Source organism: Lycorma delicatula, chromosome 1 (genome assembly GCF_047948215.1).
Source record: "Lycorma delicatula isolate Av1 chromosome 1, ASM4794821v1, whole genome shotgun sequence".
NCBI classification, from domain to species: Eukaryota; Metazoa; Arthropoda; class Insecta; order Hemiptera; family Fulgoridae; genus Lycorma; species Lycorma delicatula.
Window position 1 is genome coordinate 187,365,530 of NC_134455.1, and position 19,645 is coordinate 187,385,174.

Genomic DNA, 19,645 nt, shown 5'->3' on the forward strand with positions numbered 1-19,645 from the left:
ATGAATGAATTGCTGCCTGTTCAAGCCCCAGTTGCCATCAGACTCCCAAGGTGCTTGAACAGTGCAGCCTTTCTTCTAACATATACAGGCCTACACACAACATACAAAAACTCTTACACACTCTTTTGCATTAAATATACATGTAATAACTAAAAGCTTTAAAATGACATTTACATTAATATTACTAATTTATCTAAAATTTACATTGACATTAAATAACTTGTCTTTATAAAGAAAGAAGTGAGAGGCAGTGTAGTTAAAAATCCTAAAAGAAGCATTTCTTCTACCAAACATTATTTATTGGGTTTGGGTTAAACCATATGTAGTGGCTACATATTGTACAGGTAAATTTAAATTTCAACACTGTAGAGGTACTTTGAAGAAAAAAAAACCCCTTTTAAACTAAATCATATTTACTTATGGGATGATGCATCATTTCCATAATCAAATAAGTTTGTGAAACTAAGTTTTAGATTTTTGGTTTTTGGAATTTTTAAGCATCAAGTCATTACTAATGATAACTTTTGTCCATTAGAGAATGTTTACCAGATAGTTTATTCAATGAAATGTGGTTGGTTTATTTTCTAAAAATGGGCTTTCATTTAATTGAAAATGCTGGTTTTAATGAAAAAAATGCATATCAATTACATTACTATATATGTGTATATGTAATAAATTTGGTGAAACATCTGATTATTTATTATTAATTGAAAATTATATTCTTGAATCGTATTATTTTTGGATTTTCTATTTTAATTTCTGTTTAATTTTATGTACATTAGGGTTAACTACAGAGTGACTGAAAAATGACCCTCACAAGAACAACATATACACTGAGACATCTATGCCGATCTTTAATAAATTGCAAAACATTCTTATCTTTTAGTTCATTACTCCTCTGATAGTGTTGGACAATATTCTCTCTAAGTTGGAATTGATCATCATTTCAATTATTTGTTTTTTTGTGTACATGTTCTCTAGTTTTCAAATTTTCTCTCTTTACATTCATCATCCTCTTTTAATCTTTTTATTCTTTCTTTGCTTGCAATATTTTCTTCCTTTTTCATTTTCTTTTTTTTTAAATTTAATTATATTGATTTATTAATAATTATTAACCTCTAATATTAAAAAAAAGTACTATAATTAATAATTCAATAATAACAATAAAAAAAGAAAAATATGAAAAAATCAGAAGTTATTAATGAAATAACATTTTATGTACTTTAAAAAATGTGTATATGTAATTTAATAGGCGTACAAGGAAGTCATCTGGTGTTCACATCAGATTTTTTTATAGAATAAAGATTCTTTCTGAACATATCTACTTCACATTCATTATTAAATTAAGGTTATTTACACCTCTAACTATCAGAGACAGTACACTAGGTTGGCAATATCTGAATAATCTACGCCTTCTATTATACATGTCTGGAATCCATACACCTATACTAGAAATATTAGCATTGACAATAACAAGTCCATGCATTTCTTTACAAATGAAGATTACCTTCATTAATTTTTTAAAAAAATATTTATATTTTAATTTAAACACATATAACATTAGTATTTATATTTCTCTAAGATTCTATCGAAGCAATGCCCAAGAGATTACATTTAACTTCATAAGATGTTTGGTGTCCACTCAGCCCTCTGTGGCATAAATTCCAAACCATTTTCTCCTAACTTCAAATTATTATTCTTTCTGTCATAATCCAAAATCATAGAACAGTACTCCAATACTGATCTGAAAAGTGTTTAGAAGAGGAGACCTTGATAGTATTAATTTGCTTAATGTGTCTAGACACCCAAAAAAAAACAGCCCAAAATTCCTTTGTGCTTTCAGTGTGATGATAACCACATATTGTGTAAAAAAGTAACTTAGCATCAAAGGTAACGCCAAAATCACAGATTGTCTGTAACTATGTATTACTTGGAACCCATTCTATATTCATTCCTCATCAGTAATATCTTCCTAGTATAGGTCTAATAACAGTCTTACCTAGATTAAGAGGCAATCCATTCTCAATCAACCATTTTTTTGTCTTATAGACATCCTCTTGAAGGGTTGGGTAATTTTTAAAGATTTCACTTTGCTACATATTTCGACATCGTCAGCAAATTTCATTATAATAATAATAAAAAATAGTCACTCTCAATTCTTTTTTAATGCTATAATTTTAACTGATTTGTATTATTTTTAATAAGTTTCCAAATATGTAATGATTTAAATCAGAGCTCATAAGCAACTCAGTCCCTTATTTCCGTAATGAGTGTTCCAATCGCTAGTAACATCTCAAGATTGCAGTTTATTTATTAAAACTCAAGAGCAGATTGGTGAGTAAGAGACAAAAGTATTAGAATTTAATTGGTCTGACATGAATTAATTTGTCAATGAACAATACAGACGTACACAAATTACAATTTTCCAAGTATTATTTTCTAATAACGCTTGATTTTTGCTGAAATTGTAAAGAATAACAGTAGAATATTCATAGAGTAAAACATTCAATTAATAAAAAACCATCTGTGTTCAAAAATGTAAACTTTTTGGAAAAGAAAAAAATATTATACGACATAAATTTTTTTTACTGCTAACCTAAAAAAAGTCCTTACATTTTCAAAGTAACAAGAAAGTAAGGACATAGGACATAAGTGTATATATATATAATATATATATATATATATATATATATATATATATATATATATACATATATATCATTGAAGTATTTGGTGAATTAATGAATTAAATGTGTAATTAACATTCTAAACAAAACCTTTGTAAAAACAGTAGATCAGTTTTTGAAAAAGTATATTACATGAAAATAGGTAAAAAAGTAAAATTAAATCATGTACAATTTTAAGTAGATAGAACATATAGATTTTTTCTGTCTCTGTTTAGCCTCCGGAACCAACGTAAAATACTACTTCAGAGGATGAATGAGGATGATATATATGAATGTAAATGAAGTATAGTCTTGTACAGTCTCAGGTCAACCGTTTCTGAGGTGTGTGGTTAATTGAAACCCAACCACCAAAGAACACCAGTATCCACGATCTAGAATTCAAATTCATAGCCTTTACTAGGATTTGAACCTTAAAACTCTTGACTTCTAGTGGACCAACCCTGGTGGACTCATCATTGCAAATCAGCTGATTTTGATGTCAAGGGTTCTAAGATTCAAATCCTAGTAACGACAGTTTCTTTTAGACAGATTTGAATACTAGATCGTACTACTGGTGTTCGTAATACGTGTTCTTTGGTGGTTGGATTTCAATTAACCACACACCTCAGGAATGGCCACTTAAATTCATACATTTCATCCTTATTCATCCTTTAAAGTAATACCTTACAGTGGTTCTGGAGGCTAAACAGAAAAAGAAAGAATATACAGATTGATAGTAAAATTGTTTTTAAATAGCATTAATTGTGATAAAATAAATTTAATATCTTTCTATTAATATAAAGATGATGGTTGAGAACTCTGTAAACAAGGAAGATAACTAAAGTATAGCAGCAAATAAGAGTGTATGATTTCAAAAATTAATTTATGACCAAACAGAGGCAGTAAATAAAAATCATTTAAAATAAAATTTAGTGGGATATTTTAAAAATCCATTTCTTATTTGCACAAATATCATATCTTAATTATTTCCAGAATAATTACAAGAGTAGTAGCAGTGGCACTTTGGCATGAAGACTGTCTGATGGCACCAATACTTGTCTATTTTTTGCAACTGGTGTTAAAATATCAGATATAAAAATCTTTGTATTTCATTTATAAAGAAATATTTTTCTGAAGAAAAAATTGACTATTCAATAATAGTGAATTCATAATTAATGATCATCAGTAATGCGCGTGACTACTGTATTTTAAAACTATAAAATTGGATAACCGCTGAAAAAAAAACTTTTTACTTACCCAGTTCAGTATTATGCTCTTAAATTGAAGAAAAAATAGCATTAAAAACTACTGCTAAAATGTGTAATTAGTTCACTGGATTAGAATTGTCTTTGTTTCTACGTCATTATGTTACAGTTTCATGACTTATAACTTACCTTTGTATTAATTTAAATGTCTTGTCAGTCACTGGTGCTGTCATCATGATTACAGGTCTTGCTTGTGTCTCACTCGTATAGTGATCAGTAAATGTTTCCACTGTTGTTTGTATTGGTAATTGGTAATGAGTATTTGGCCGTCTGTATTGTACAGTTTGAGGTCTTAGGCTAGGATAATGGTTATAGATATCTGTTGGATACGGATACAGGAATGGAGTTGTGGAATTAACTATGTTATTTTGCCATATTTCTGAAGTATTTATAGGTCTAATAGAATCTAAAATAGTGTTATTTCTGTGACTTGAAGCTTGCTTACAACGTTCTTTTACTTTCTTCATTAAGTGTAAAGTTTCTACAGACAATAAAGGGTCTTCAGATACTGCAGTACTATAACTAGGTGCAGAACTTATTTTCTCTTGGTTCTGTGCATTAATATTATCATTTATGTGTGCAGCTTGTGAAGAAGTACTATAAGATACTTTATTTGGAGCAGATTCTTCTACATTAAATTTAATATTATTTTGCTTAATATTATTTTTCCTACTCCTTTGATGAGCATACATTCTGGGAGTACTAGGAATTTGTGGAGTAAAATTTACATGATAGGAATTAGTAGGTGTGACAACAAAATTATTTTCATGCCCAGTTCTACTGGGAAAATTAGAATTTTGGGAAGTTCTTGCAGAATTAGTATTAGAACTAATATTTCTCTGACTACTGCTTAATTTCCTTTTTGCTGGGTAACTCTTACTATCATGTTTTTCAGTTGTTCTTAGTTGTTTCCTTATAAAAGGTTTGCTTGTACTTACTTGAACAGTTTGCTCAGTTGTTGTTTTCCAGTTCTTCTGTTTTGTTTCAGAGACATTTTCTGTTACTTCATATTGACCTTTATTAAGGTTTGATTTCCCAAGAGTGTTTCCCTTAATGTTTTCCTTTTTCTCATCATCATCTTCATCATCATCCTCATCACTCTCATAATCATCTGTTTCATCTTCCTTGCTATTATTTTCTGCTTCATCATTTTCATTACTGTTATTACCCTCACTTTCCTGTTCATCACTGTTTCCTTCTTCTTCATCTTCTTCTTCTTCTTCTTCTGTTTCTTCTCCCGACTCTTCCTCACTTTTTTCATCCTCTCTGTTTTGATTTCCTTTACCTCTTTCCTTTTGTAATTTATATTCATGCTGTTTTCTGGATGATTGATCATTGTTATCACTATCATTATCATCTACATACTCATCTTCAGCTTCTTCTTCACTTTCTTCTTCATTAGATTCTTTACTGGAATCAGAATTTTCATCTTCATCTTCTGTGCTTTCTTCTGCAGAGTCTTCATTATTGCTCAGATTTTTTGGATTTTCAGTGCTTGGTATATTATATGTTTCCTTATCTATCTGTTTAATTCGTTTAGGAATTTTTGGACTTTTTGGAACTTTTACTTGTGGTTTATTTAAGTTTTTTATATCGTATGCTTCTGAATAATCATAGTCATCAACATCATCAAAGTAATCATCATTATCTTCTTTTGTTGCTGCATGTTTTGGTTTAGTTTGCTTTGAATTATTATTGTTATTTAGGTTTCTAGTTATTATATCATCATCATATCTGTGATTTGGAGCACGTGATGTTAATTCAAACTTATCATCAGATTTTCCTCTGAGGGGTTTTAGCTTTGTTCCTCTTTGAGGCTTTGAAATTAAATGCCTTGATTTAGATTTACTAATATTATCATGAGAATTTGTTACAGAAGATGTTAAAGCAGAGTTATTAACAGTGTAGTTTTTATTATCTTCAACATCATCTCCATCATTGTTATCATCGTCATCGTCATCATCATCATCATCATCATCATTCTCCTTATCTTTGCCATCCACAATATCACTGTGTTTTGGAAACAATTGTCCTTCAGAACCATGTTGCACATTAATATAACTAGAAGCTGTTTTGGGCTTTGTATCTCTGTTATGATGACTATTTCTACTCAGTAAATTTCGTTTCTTCTGAAATAAACCTGGAATATTTAAGTCTAAATCAGACAAAAAATCATAAGAATTATTGAATTTTGCATTTGCTTTGTTATTTTCTGTACTTTGTGTTCTGTGTCTCTCCTGTGAAATTTTTCGAGGTCGACTATCATTGTTAGTTGCTGCAGGTTTAGGCCCTTGTTCTCTTCTTACTGATTTATCTGTAAGTCTAATTCTGCTTTTCAGTTTTTTTGGTTCATTTAATCTTCTTGTACTTTTTGGAACTGTTGGCTGAAACACTTCACCTCTGGATTTAGTAATTCTGTCAACATCATCAGTGTTCAGTTGATCTGACTTTGAACTTGAGTTTAATGAACTCTTATTTCTTTTACTATTATAAGGAGTATTACTTCTTAAATTACTTCTCTGAGATTTTTGTTCAGATCTTAAACCCTGGTGAATTTTTTCTGGTCTTTCTGATGACCCATCAGCATCATTTGTAGCAGTTTCATCATGTAAATGGGAACCACTTTCTGCATGCTCTTCCTTATTTTTTCGTCTTCTATAGTTCTGTCTTCTTGGCAAGTTATCAGCATTTTGGTGCTTCTTAATACTTTTATGATCTTCATCATAACCTACATCTACATTCTTGTTTTCAACTGAAGTTTCTTGATGTCTGTAATCCTTTTTTGGGTTTGAAGGTAATTCAGTTTTATTCAAAATACTTTTGCTTTCTTCTTGATGAAACTGCTGTCTAGGTATTTCACTTAATTTCTCTAAGTATTTATCAAAATCAAAATTTGGATTTGCAAAAGGATTATCAATAGCTTTATATTTTTCTTCAGGATCTAAGAAAAATTCTTCAGGGGGTGTAGGAAATGGTGGTCTTTCCAGTGGTTCTGAGTTACTTGATGTTTCTTCTTCATTACTTACATCTTCTTTGTTTCTTTCAGAACTAACTTCTTCATCTTTTTCTGTTTCTTCACTATTTTCTTCTTTTTTATGGTTCCCTTCTTCACTTTCTTCATTATCTTTTTCAGAATTTTTCCTTTCTTCACTTTCACCATCTTCTTCCTCTTCTTCTTTTTCTTCCTCTTCTTCTTTTTCTTCCTCTTCCTCATCATCATCATTGTTAGACTGATTTCTTTTTCTCTTTCTACTTATTTGACGTTTATTATCTCTTTTAGCTTCTGTACCATAATTTTGCAAAGTAGAAATATCACTATGATCAAATGGTACACGAAATTCCTTATTGTTTGAACTTGCTCCATTTAATAATGCTGAAGAATTTATTTTTGATTGGGAAAAAGAATTCTCCAAGTTATTACTTTCTTTGAAAGTTTGAAGATTGTTCGTGGGAAGAGTAGTAATATTCAAGAAGCCAGTCTCATTTTTTTGGATATTTTGTGTTAAGTTTTTGTCATTATAATAAATGTTATTTTCAGTATTATTATAAGTAGTGCTACTACTGTTACTAGTATCATTATTATTAACTATATTACTTATATGTGTTTCTTCAGTGATATGACTACTGCCATTTACTTCACTAATTACAGTACTTATATTTGATGTCATACTAGGTTTGACTGAGGATACCAATGTTAACCATGTAGATGGAACAGCTGTAGATGATACATTTCTCTCCAATTCACTTTGTAAATGAGAAAAATTCTTGGAATTTTCTTCAATAAAATTAAATTTTCTAGTTGGCACAGTAGTTCTTATAAAATCACTTAGTTTTATAATGCTTAATTGTGGTTCTCTTTTGTTCTGAAGTACAGAGAATCTATTTGGGAAATATGAGTTTGAAGGAGAATAAGTATGAATGGGTAAGTTATAATGCTCTTGATTAATTATCGGCCTAAAACTGTCTGTTGTAATTTCAGGTCTGAATGATGGTGGTATATATGGTGTTGGTAAAGATATTATTGGTTTAAATGTATTTTGATTAGTTCCACTTGAATAAACATCTGTATTAGGCAATGTGTGATAGTTTTGAGGTGAATATGGAGTTAAAGAATAAGTTGGAGTAGTTCTTACATTGTTGTTTACAAAGAGAGAGGAAGTTGAAGGATGGGGAAAGAATGAAACTGCCTTTGACGTCCACGGTATATGTTGTCCTTGAGTAATATGTAACAATCGTTGCTGTCCTGGAAAACTTTTTTCCAACAGAACATATTATAAATTATAGTTATTTGCTAGATATGAAAATAAAAACTGAAAAGTTAAAAAAAGATAATTAAGAATGATCTCATATACATGCAAACGTAAGTTAAGAAAGAGAATAAAGAATAATGTCAGTACAGGCTTACAGATATGATCAGTATAACACATCAGCAATACTACATTACATCTAAGACAATATGTAAGGTAAGAAGTTCTGTTTTAATAGATTTAATTTTTGTTTTAATGTTTTACTTTAAATATTTATTAAGAAAGGAAATAATGAAAATTACCATGTAAGAAAAGTTTATAAATAAATAAAAAAAAATAAAAAAATAAATATTTATATATATATATATATATATATATTACTTTTTATTTTCTAAAGAAGCTAAACTATTAAACAAGATATAGTTTTATGCTATGTATATTACGTATGGAATTAGTTGCTGTATAAAATATGATTTAAAGTTTAAATATTTTGACGTGTTGAAATCAGAACTACATTCTTTAAGAAAAATATATATGTAAATTAAATGAATTGGCAGGAAACATTTTGAATATCTATTTATTAGAAATCATCCTGAAACAGTGATGTTTGTTGGAGAAGGATAAAAGGAAAAAATCATGAGAAAAAATTAGAATTAGAATTATATAATTTAATTATTCTTTTTTTTATAAAAAATTAAAAAAAATTAATTATTAGAACAGAATTTTTAGTAATTAATGTGTCCATAAAATCATTCTTCTTTACATAATATAATAAGTGTCTTTAACAATAGACACAAATCATCATGCTAACCATTAGTAAATGCAATATTGTGAGTTAACTGTTTAAAGTTAGGTATACATGATGTATAACTAATCTTAATCACATGCTGGAAGAATCTATCCTTTTAATGCAAACAAGTCACCCAGTAACTGTATTCTTGTGTATTCGTTGAACCAGGTCTTCTGGGAAAACCTGACATTGTTTGATGCCCTTTTGGAATATACTAATGTTTGACTATTATGTTGGCATACAAAGAAATTGGGTGGGATAAGTCCAGTGAATGAGTGACCATACACCTTCGGCAGTTATGTGCTCTTGGAAACACTTGGATGTATAATTTTTGTTTCAATGGATGTGGGATGCCTCAATTTGCTAAAGTTAACTGTATTTTTCTTCCATCTTCAGCATAGATAGAAATTGTTCAAAATAATTGGCATTATTTCGGAATGGAAAGTTTTCACAAAATATTGGATTCACAATCAGGAAATTGCTCACTTTATAGAGGTGTATAGAAGAACCTCTTGCTTGGATGAGGATTCAACAAGCTCATATATTATGTAGATACATATAAATAAATATATATTTTGGGAATTAACATACCACCACTTAAATAAAATATGTTTCATCCATGAAGAATATATTGCTTACCACATCATTCAAACTATTTTGTATGAACCACAATAGTGGTGAAAATCCTTGCCATTGCCAAGATAAGCTTTTAGACTATCCAAACATATGCTTACAGTTTTAATCCTTTTTAGCTTATAAACAACCCAATGTGATGTCCCTGTTAATTGGCCCAAACAAAGCAGCAATTTATGAGGAGAATGCAAAAAACACAGAGGTGGATTTATGAATGTACTGCCTATAGGCTGAACGACTGGGCAACGCTGCCGCCGAGCCCCTGCTGTGCAGCCCATTACCGCCTTCGAAAATTTGCCACCTATGAAAATTTCCCTCCGTAGGCTACAGCGTAGCTAGTCTATTTAGAAATCCGCCACTGAACAAACAGTGCTTCATGCCTTCCATAATTAAGTAATAACTACGAATCAGTACACTACTTCTGCCACAGTTTTGTACGTGTTTCACTACAACTGTTTCATTAAATCATTAAATTGTTTTGCAACTCATACACTGTAGTCTTAATTCACAAAGGAGTCTCAGTCCAGTGTCTATGAAAGTTCTCAATGTACTACTGATAGGATTACTACTGATAGGACATGTCTCATCTCTAAGAAAATATCTGTGTTAGAGCAAATTGTTGCTAACTGTCTATGTGTTCCTGCAATGAGTCATGTGCACACACAGTTGAACAGATCACCGACTCTTCATGAGCATCACACAAAGTTATACAAATATACTGTAACAAACAATATGTTACATTATTTGTAGTTATTAGAGACAATATTTGTCTCTATCATGAAAAACACCTATGTCTTAATGAGATTTTATGGACACACTATGAAAATTTAGTACATTATAAAGTTTAATATTTCATTGAGTATTATAGTATAATTTAAACTTACTCAAAACATATACTAAATAATGTAAAAATGATACAAACTGCTTAAAAGATTACTCAATCCCACTACTGAAAAATAAAATTAGGCACATTTGGAGTATAGATTTACTATACACTACTACCTGTAAATGTAGAACTGATACTGAATGCTAGTTTATAATTGTCCTTTCAAGTAATCTAAAGAAAATTTACTTTAAGATTATTTAATTTATGAAACATCTGAATTAGAACCTAATAATTAACAGCTGGTTATTAACAAATTCCTGATGAAATAGCTGGATTAGAAAATTTTACTTACAGGCAGTAGAAACATTTATTTATTATTATTTTTTCAGTAACATCATTATCATAGTGTTTTTTTTTACAGTTTTTAATGATTGGATTTAATTTTTATTTTTAAAACATCATGCACTTATTATAATCTCTTTGCAACTTTCTCAGGAATGGTTTTTGAAATTGTATAAGATAAAGTTCAGAAATGCAGTCTGGTATACAATACTACTGTGAGGCAATATAATTTGGAAAAATAAAAAAAAATTAAAAATGTTGGATCAAGTCAACAGTTTATTTTAACATTTTTATATTAAATATATATATATATATGCTTCAAACTATCAATTAAAACAATTAACAATACATTACTTAAAGTAGAAATATGATGTTATAAATTACAACTTCACAGCAAACTGAAAAATTACATTAATTTGTGGTAAATAAGATAAATTATTATTCATAGAAGAAATTAATTATTCTTTATTTATTTAAAGTGATTATTGTAACTATAAACCAAAGTAGATCCATTTAAATTTTTTTACTCGACTATATAGAAAGATTCAGATTTTTGAATAGTATCTGTACGTATGATTATTTATTTGTACCTTTATTCTTTGTGTGTTTGTGTTCTTATAACTGGCTGCAACAATTTTCATAAAGTAACTCAATTCAATTGCTCGCATGAGCATAGGAGATACCATAATAAAAATAAACTGAAGGGTGGTAAACACCCTTTTCTTCAAGATAAATAACCAGAATTGTTTTAAACTCATTAAATAGGGCTGCTAAAAATAAATTGGTGGAAGAGCAAATAAAATATTCATTATAGGATTTCATAATAAAATATCCAAAAAATATTTATAAAAGTTGAAAAAAGAATGAACTGTCATAATTACTAGAAATATCATAGAAAAAACTAATAAAAATATATTTAAACAGATTTGAAATCATTTAATGAATCAATAAATATTAAAATTAATCTTAATAGGTAAATAAAATTAAATATCTATTTAATTTTTATTAATTCTTTAGAGAAATTATTTAGAATTAGGAGCTACTTGAAAAAGTGAAGAGCATATATGGCAAACAGAAAAAAAGGATTGTGAGAATATTTTATAGTTCAAACATTAAAATCTCATATTCATAAATAAAGTATTAAATTGTTTATCTCTTTATTCTACGCACTCGCAAATTTGAAAAAAAAACTTAATTCATGTTTCAAATTTAAAATTATTTTGTTTTGGTAAACCTCCTTAACTACTTTTAAGTAGAGAATCTTCTCATTAGAAATGATAAAATTTTTATTATTTTTCTTTACTAATAAAATAGTTTATTTTATTCTTTAAGTGAATTTGTTGAAATAATTTAGTAAAAGGTCATCTGTAATGCAGAATATTTGTTGCCAGGTTACTTTCTGTCCAGTGTATAGCAGAACTATAGCTTTAGAAGGGAAAGTATTGTAATAATTCCAATTTGGGCATATGTGGTTTTCACCAGATCTTGACGTTTTGACACCTAAGGTACGGAAATTTTCTGGATGTTCATATGTACGTTTGTTTCTGTGTATCTGTGTGTGTATGTGTGTTCAGTGTCGCACTCCTTATATCTCCAGAACTACTAGACAGATTTTGACCAAACTTGGTCAGATTACTTCTATATATGCGGCATTGAGATATATATTCTATATATTATGGCAAGGTCATCATCTCGAGATTTTGCCAAATTAAAGTCTTATTTTTCTTAGGCATAGTTTTTTAGGCATAAAAAATAATATTCACAAAATTTTTTTGCAAAATCGTACCATCACCCCAATATTGCTCTAAATAAACTAGTGTCTAAGTGAGTATACTGTCAATAGTACCCCTCTCACTCAAAGGAGTGCTAGTATAGCACTGATGTAAAGCTGTTGTAGCCATCCGCTATGTTGTGACATCACAGGTGAGTGCTAGAGTTAAATAAATGAATAATATTTAAAGTGTAAAAATATATTTAAAGTGGCTGTTAGTACCACCACAACTGCACGAATGAAATATGGTATGCGTGCGTGATTTAGTTAAAAATCATTCAATTAAAAAAAAAATTATTGTATTTATGTAAAATAATAAATATTTTAAATTAAGTTGTGTGTGTAAACTGTGAATCAGAAAAAGCTGTGTGAAGAGATAGTTCTACAACTTTGTTGTCAGATTTTTGCACCACAATTAACTTTACTGCTTCCCCTAATGGAGTAACTGATTTGTTAGTGTTGAAATGTAAATCAATTTTAAATTGTAGTGTTACCATAAGAAATTATGGATAAGTTATTTGTGGGCTATTAGTCTATTTTATATTGATGATAATTTTGTGTTGTAGCTGCCTATATTATTCTTGAAGCAGGAATGATTTAACTTATAAAGAACCAACTCGCGTCTTCTCTCAAATATATTTTTAAGTTAACATGGCTTTCAACTTTAATATATGGTTATAAGTTTATATGTATATAAACTTATTATATAAGTATTTTTGTATAATTCATAATGTGGTAGTTTTATTTATATGTAAATTAAGAAAAAAGCTGAACAAAATAGGAAATACCATGAGAGTGAGCTAGTATATTATCATAATCTATTATTATATTAGAAGGAATGTGTTAATAATATGATAATTGCTATTAAGCAATGAAAATTTAATGGCTTGTGTAATATGTTTAATTACAAGTTAAATTTTTATAAATTTTATTTATAGATGTAAGTTTTCAGTAAATATGCCTGGTCTTTAATTTTGACTGATTGATTTTTATTAGTCATCTTTTGTATGAAATATAATATAAGTATGAAAATATTACAGTTGGATATACTATATATAATTAATTTTTTTTCCAAAAGTTAATTTTTAATATTTCATTTTAATTCAAATGTGTAATGTGAAATAAGTCAAGAAGATTTAAAAAGTTCCAATTTTATCACATACCTGACTCTTGTCTGACGCTTCGTTCGACGTAACACATTTGTTAAGATGTCCAAGTTGTCATGTCTTACGTCAGGATTTAGCACCAGTGTTTGTAAGTTGCTGTATATTCAGTCAAGTTAAAAAGTTAATCATTTTCATTCATGTTAAGAGGTTACATACTCATAATAAGACATGTTTCCTTAACTCAAGTTATCTCAAAGTAGATTCAGTAAACATATGTTTAATAAAAATTAATTAAATATATTAGTACATATCTTTGAAATTTATTTTATTTTAACACTTATATGAAATAAATGTATTGGGTATGTGACATTAATACTAAAATAATCAATCATATGTTTAGTTCATGCAATAGTTACTATTATAGAATGTGCTAAATGCTGTATGCACTGCACAGAATATGGTATTGTAACTTTTGTTTTGTGGTTGGATAATAATTAAGAAAACTGTGATTATTATAGCAGAATTTTTCTACTTTTACAGATTGTTAAAACTGGTTGGCCAGCTGATGCAATAGTTCATGATGACTTTTAACATTTGATCTTGGGTTTGTTTCCCTGGGTATTTTACATCAATTTTTCACTTATCTCACTTTATTGTTATACATTTGCAAAATCATATACTATTATAATAAATAATAAATAAATAAATGACATATAATGATGACTTTTGGCATCTTGAAATAACCATTAAAGTAGGAAATGTTTTCATGAATTATTGATATCAATTTGTAATTGTAGAACAAAATCAATTAAAATTACGCCAATTTGTAAATAATTTCTTAATGCAACATGGCAAATATATTGTGAACTGAAGAACTATTCTAAAATAGTTTTATTGACTCTGGTTAATATGACAAATGTATCAGATCTGGACACATAACCCTCTTGAATAGAAGGTTTCTTGAACCTGCCTCTGAATCAAAATCTATAATAAATATCAAATTGATGTCACGCTCAGATAAAACAATGATATCTGTTACAGCAATCTAGAAATAATCTAAAAAAATTATGTTGCTGTTAGTTTCATCCATGTCAGACAATAAAGGCATGTGATGGAGAAGGCTAAGTTTTTAAAATTTTTAATTTCAAAGAATTTTAATTTTCACATTTTTATGAGTAGTTCCTATTCTGTGACATTTGATCTACATAATAAATTTGTTCTTTTTTATTTTAAACTCAATAAATTTATTGATTAAAACAATATGATTGATTATTGATTCATGTAACTAGAAAGTTGGTAGTTATTTCCACAGATGATTTAAAAAAATATTTCAAGCAGAAAAAACATGGTTGGGTTAAATGTTTTGAAGTAGAAAACTTTGGTAGCATTAAAGCTACAAATAAGAAACTGTTGAAATATTTTAAAAATAAGTCTAATCCTGATAATTTTTTATTATATCTTGTGTAAGCATCTATGACATTGTTGATTTTTAAAGAAATAACATACATATTTCTTTAAGAAGATTAATAAAAACCTTTTAGAGGAGGTTTAAAAAACACATTTTTTCATCTTAATTATAAAAGTGACTATAAAAAGGCATGATTTTCATGAAATCACACTGATATGTCTATTGTCATAGGAAAAAATCCACATTAACAACTCAACTGGTGAATTTTCTTGAACAACGGATTTCCTGAGTAGCTAATTATAAATACATGTAGTGAAATGAAATCTTTGTGAAATTCAGCTTCTCAGTCAAAAAATTTAGAATTTAGCTATTTTAATAAAATAAATTGAAAAACAAGAAAGAGCTCAGGAACTGTAAATAAAAATAAGATCTACACATTTAAGTAAATCTATACATTTTAAGCAATTCTTTAAAATTTCTTTTTTAACTTTTTTTATAACATAAAGAGTTTTCTATTTTATGATTTATGTTTTCAGTAGCTCTTTACTATAGCTCATTCTAAGTAAGATTTTTTTATTACTTAATGATAGATGGAATAAAAAATTATTATACATATCATGTGAGTGTCTGAGAACGTTGATAATTAATAAATTATTGAAATTTTTATAAAATAATTATATTTAAATATTTATTAGTTTATCATTGCGGTTGATTGTTTCATAATGCTCTTGAATAATGTTTATTCTTATAGTAGAGATTATTATTCTTAGTGTATGTTGTTGAACTGTGAAGTACATTTTTGTGTGGTGAGTAATAAAAATTTACCAAATAATTATATACTTATCTATATCTATATCTATATCACACACACACACACACACACACACACACACACACACACACATATATATATATATATATATATATATATATATACATATATAGATGTAAAATAAAAGATTAAAAAATCTAGAAGATTCATTTTTTAATTATTTATTGATATGCTAAGTATAAAACATGTTGCCAATTGTTATTTAAAGTTATCGGTTATCAAAGATTTTTAAAATTTCCGTTTTTTTAAAATAACTTTTAAATGAGACATCACATAAAAATAAAATTCAAGGCAATGATAAATTTCAATTTTTAGTAATTTCTGAAGTTTTTACAATCTTTTTACACCCAATATTAAGGCCACAAACCATGACAATTTATTGCGCAAGCACTATTGAGTACAAATATTTTTTAACAATTGAAAAATGTTCTCCTTGAAAATGTCTACTGAGATGCACTTTTGGTTCCATAAGTTGTGGATTAATAAATGGCGCTGTATCTAATAAAATCACTACAATAAGTTGATCACAACAAAATGCTAATAAAACGTTAAAAAATTTTATGAAAGAATATTTTGTGATCATTTATAATCAAAAAAATAATATTCTCACAAACATGAGGATACAAACATGTCGAGGGTCCAGGATGCAGGCCCCCTGGCTAGACGGTTGGGCAAACAAAGTGAGCCCTGACTAGCTAGTTGTAGATAAAGAATGAAAAATAAAAGTGTTCATTTTTTATAAATATTATATACTAATTTTTCTAGAAGTATTTTTTATTATTATTTTTTTTCTATCCTCATTTAAGGTTACTTTACATACCTTCGCTAATAAAAATAGTTTTAAATTTTCCCAAAATAAGTTGCACTGCATTAATTTAATGTGGAAATTACTCTCTTAATCCTGGAAAACCTACACTATGGAGGAAGCGTGTGGTAACATTCAATGACTGATTGCAAGTATTCAAAATACTTTAATTAATTAGCTTGAAAGTAAAAAAATTAAGAAAGTGCTGCTGTTATAAAATAGTAGTAAATGATTAATTGAAATAATGCACATGTTGATGGAAGAAGAGCAGATCAAAATAGAATTATTTATAAATTAATAATATAAAATAGTTGCATCAACTGATCACTACAACCATAAAGAAATGGTTTAAACTTTTCTTAAATTGTGCTTTACTGACATTTGTCTACAAAGAAAAAAAAAATTAATTTAAACTTGTTAACCAAAGTAAAAATGCCTTTGTTCTGAAGTTAAATGTTTCAATAAGCTCTATAGATATAGAGCTTTTATAAATATAGAAACGTAGATATTCTTCTTTTGATTTTTGCCCTTAGACAAGAAACATAATTGTTTGGTGTTTATTTTATAAAAGATGCACATCTTTATGTATACTTATTTGATGAACAATATCTTATTAAAGACGAATGACATTTATTTATTACCTCAAATATATATATACTTTTTTAATGTATATATGTGTGTTTGTGGGCGTGTTTGTGTGCGCGCATGTGTGTATGATCCAATAAAATTTGTGTTTGAGAAATATTTAATTTCATTGATTTCATTACACTTTGATTGTTGCTCTTAAAGATTAAAACATAAAAGCATCATATACTTTGAATTCAAGATGAATGTTTTCTCGATCATTATTTACCCTATAAAATAGAAATAAAGCACTTAAAATTGTTACTAAGTTTCTCTAAATTTTAAGATATGTAGTTAGAAAATTCTGTTTTTATACACTTTTAAACATGCATACACATGTATGCATGTTTAAAATGCATTCTCTATGTGAATGCAACATAAATGAAGAAAAATGTTTTTATTGCTGACATTATGCAATTTAGATCATCATACAGTACATACCTGTTGTATTGCTGTTGTGTGCCAAATGAAACGACTGATAATTTATCTCTACCAGTTCCAGGTGATACCTATAAATTAAGTTAATCAAAGTTGTATTACTTTCAGCAACAAAAGTAATAAATATAAAATAAAATTGTAAATTTAAATTAAATATTTTGTTTCAAAATATATTTTAAAGGATACCAGTTTTAAAACAGAATTATATATTCAAAACAGTAAAAAATCTGCTTAAAATAAAATTAACTACACACTGGATTTAGTGGGTGACAAATAATCAAAATAATTTTCAACATATTTTCTACAGGTGAAAGAAAAGAAAAATGTTTATATAAACACAGTTCAGGAAATTATTTTCTAAAAATGATTTTTTTGTTCAGTTTCAAATTATTTCAAACAAAATATTTCACTTTTTTTTGCCAACAGTAATATAAGATTACACTGAAAAAAAACAACAAAATAAATAAATCACAAAAATAAAGGAATGAATGTGAATGAAAAAGACAAGGAAAGTGTCTAGAGAATGGGAAAGGTTTAAAAATGGTTTGATACTTTACACCTCTAAAGGTAAACTACTTGTTTTTGGTTTGGTTACTTGATGAACTATTGTAGCATTATTATCACCTCAATACAAAATTTGTTATGAATGGGACAATAAATAAATTTTGAGAAATTTAGTAATAAAGAGAAAAAGATTCAATCTTGCAAATCAAATGAAATTATAAATGAGGATTAAACAATCTTTATTTGCAATAGAATCTAGAAATACTCTCAACTAAAAAAAGAAAAACTTTAATACTAATACAGAATAAAATATAACTAATGGTTTTAGCAATTTCTTGTTCAATGATTTCAAAAAGAGGTAGGCCTTCCCGGCCCTGAAACCCTTGATATATCCCTGAAGTCGGTTAGAAAGGTTCATTCAAATTATCAACCCTGAGTAAACAATGACAAAGAGATTCTCCAATAACTGATCTAGATATGTTTGCAGCTGATGCCATTTGCTGACATATTTATAACCATTACTCGAAGAAAGAATATCCAACAACTAAGAAGTTATTAGTTTCTCTTGAGGAGGCTGTTATCTTACAGAAAATACTCATCTTTATTAAAAGTATTACATAATATCAACTTTGATTATCAACAAATTTAATAGCAGTAAAATTTTACTTGAAAGAAGAGGTATTGCCACTCATAATAGTATTTTGCTGAAGCAAATGAAGACTGTTAATTTCAAAAAAATTGTCTGGTTAGACAGTACTTGGGTTAATGCTAACTACTCAACCCAAAAGCATGGACTTATGAAATTGTTAATGGTAATATGCCTGCACCTATTGGTTGAGTTAGAAGATTAATTATCTGTCATGGTGGAAAAGTTGATGGGTTTGTGAATGAAGCGCTGTTAATGTTCAAATCAAAGAAAATGAATAACTACCCTATCACAAGGAGATGAATAATGAAACATTCACAAAATGGTTCAAAGAAATGCTTTTGAAAAAAGTTATAGTAGCATTATAGAAATGGATAATGCTTCATATCACTTGGTGGAATTGGATAAAGCATCAACTTATGCTAATTAGAAACATGAGTTGATTGATTGGTTAGTTTCATGTGGGTTCAATACAGAGCATTCAATGATCAAAGGACAACTTTTGGAAATTATTCAGGAAACAATCTTCAAGACTTATCTATGAAATAGCCAAAGAAGCAGGCCACAAAGTCATCCAATTGTCTTCTTGGCTCCCTATTTTTATCACTTCAGTGCTATTGAAATTGTGTGGAGTCACATCAAAAGATATGTAAAAATAATAATAATAAGTTTACAATGATGGAAATAGAGGAAGCAATTACATTGCAAAGAATAAATAGTGCAATCCCTCAAGACTGGAGAA

The 19,645-nt window shown here is 28.0% G+C and overlaps 1 protein-coding gene across 1 annotated transcript in view; it reads right to left on the reverse strand.

The window, feature by feature from the left end:
- Positions 1 to 19,645, reverse strand: part of Cda5 (Chitin deacetylase-like 5) — a 398,887-nt gene that overhangs the window by 67,381 nt on the left and 311,861 nt on the right. Inside the window, exon 5 of the mRNA XM_075368390.1 lies at positions 17,757 to 17,824. Coding sequence (XP_075224505.1) covers positions 17,757 to 17,824 — 68 coding nt within the window. The remainder of the gene's footprint in view (positions 1 to 17,756; positions 17,825 to 19,645) is intronic.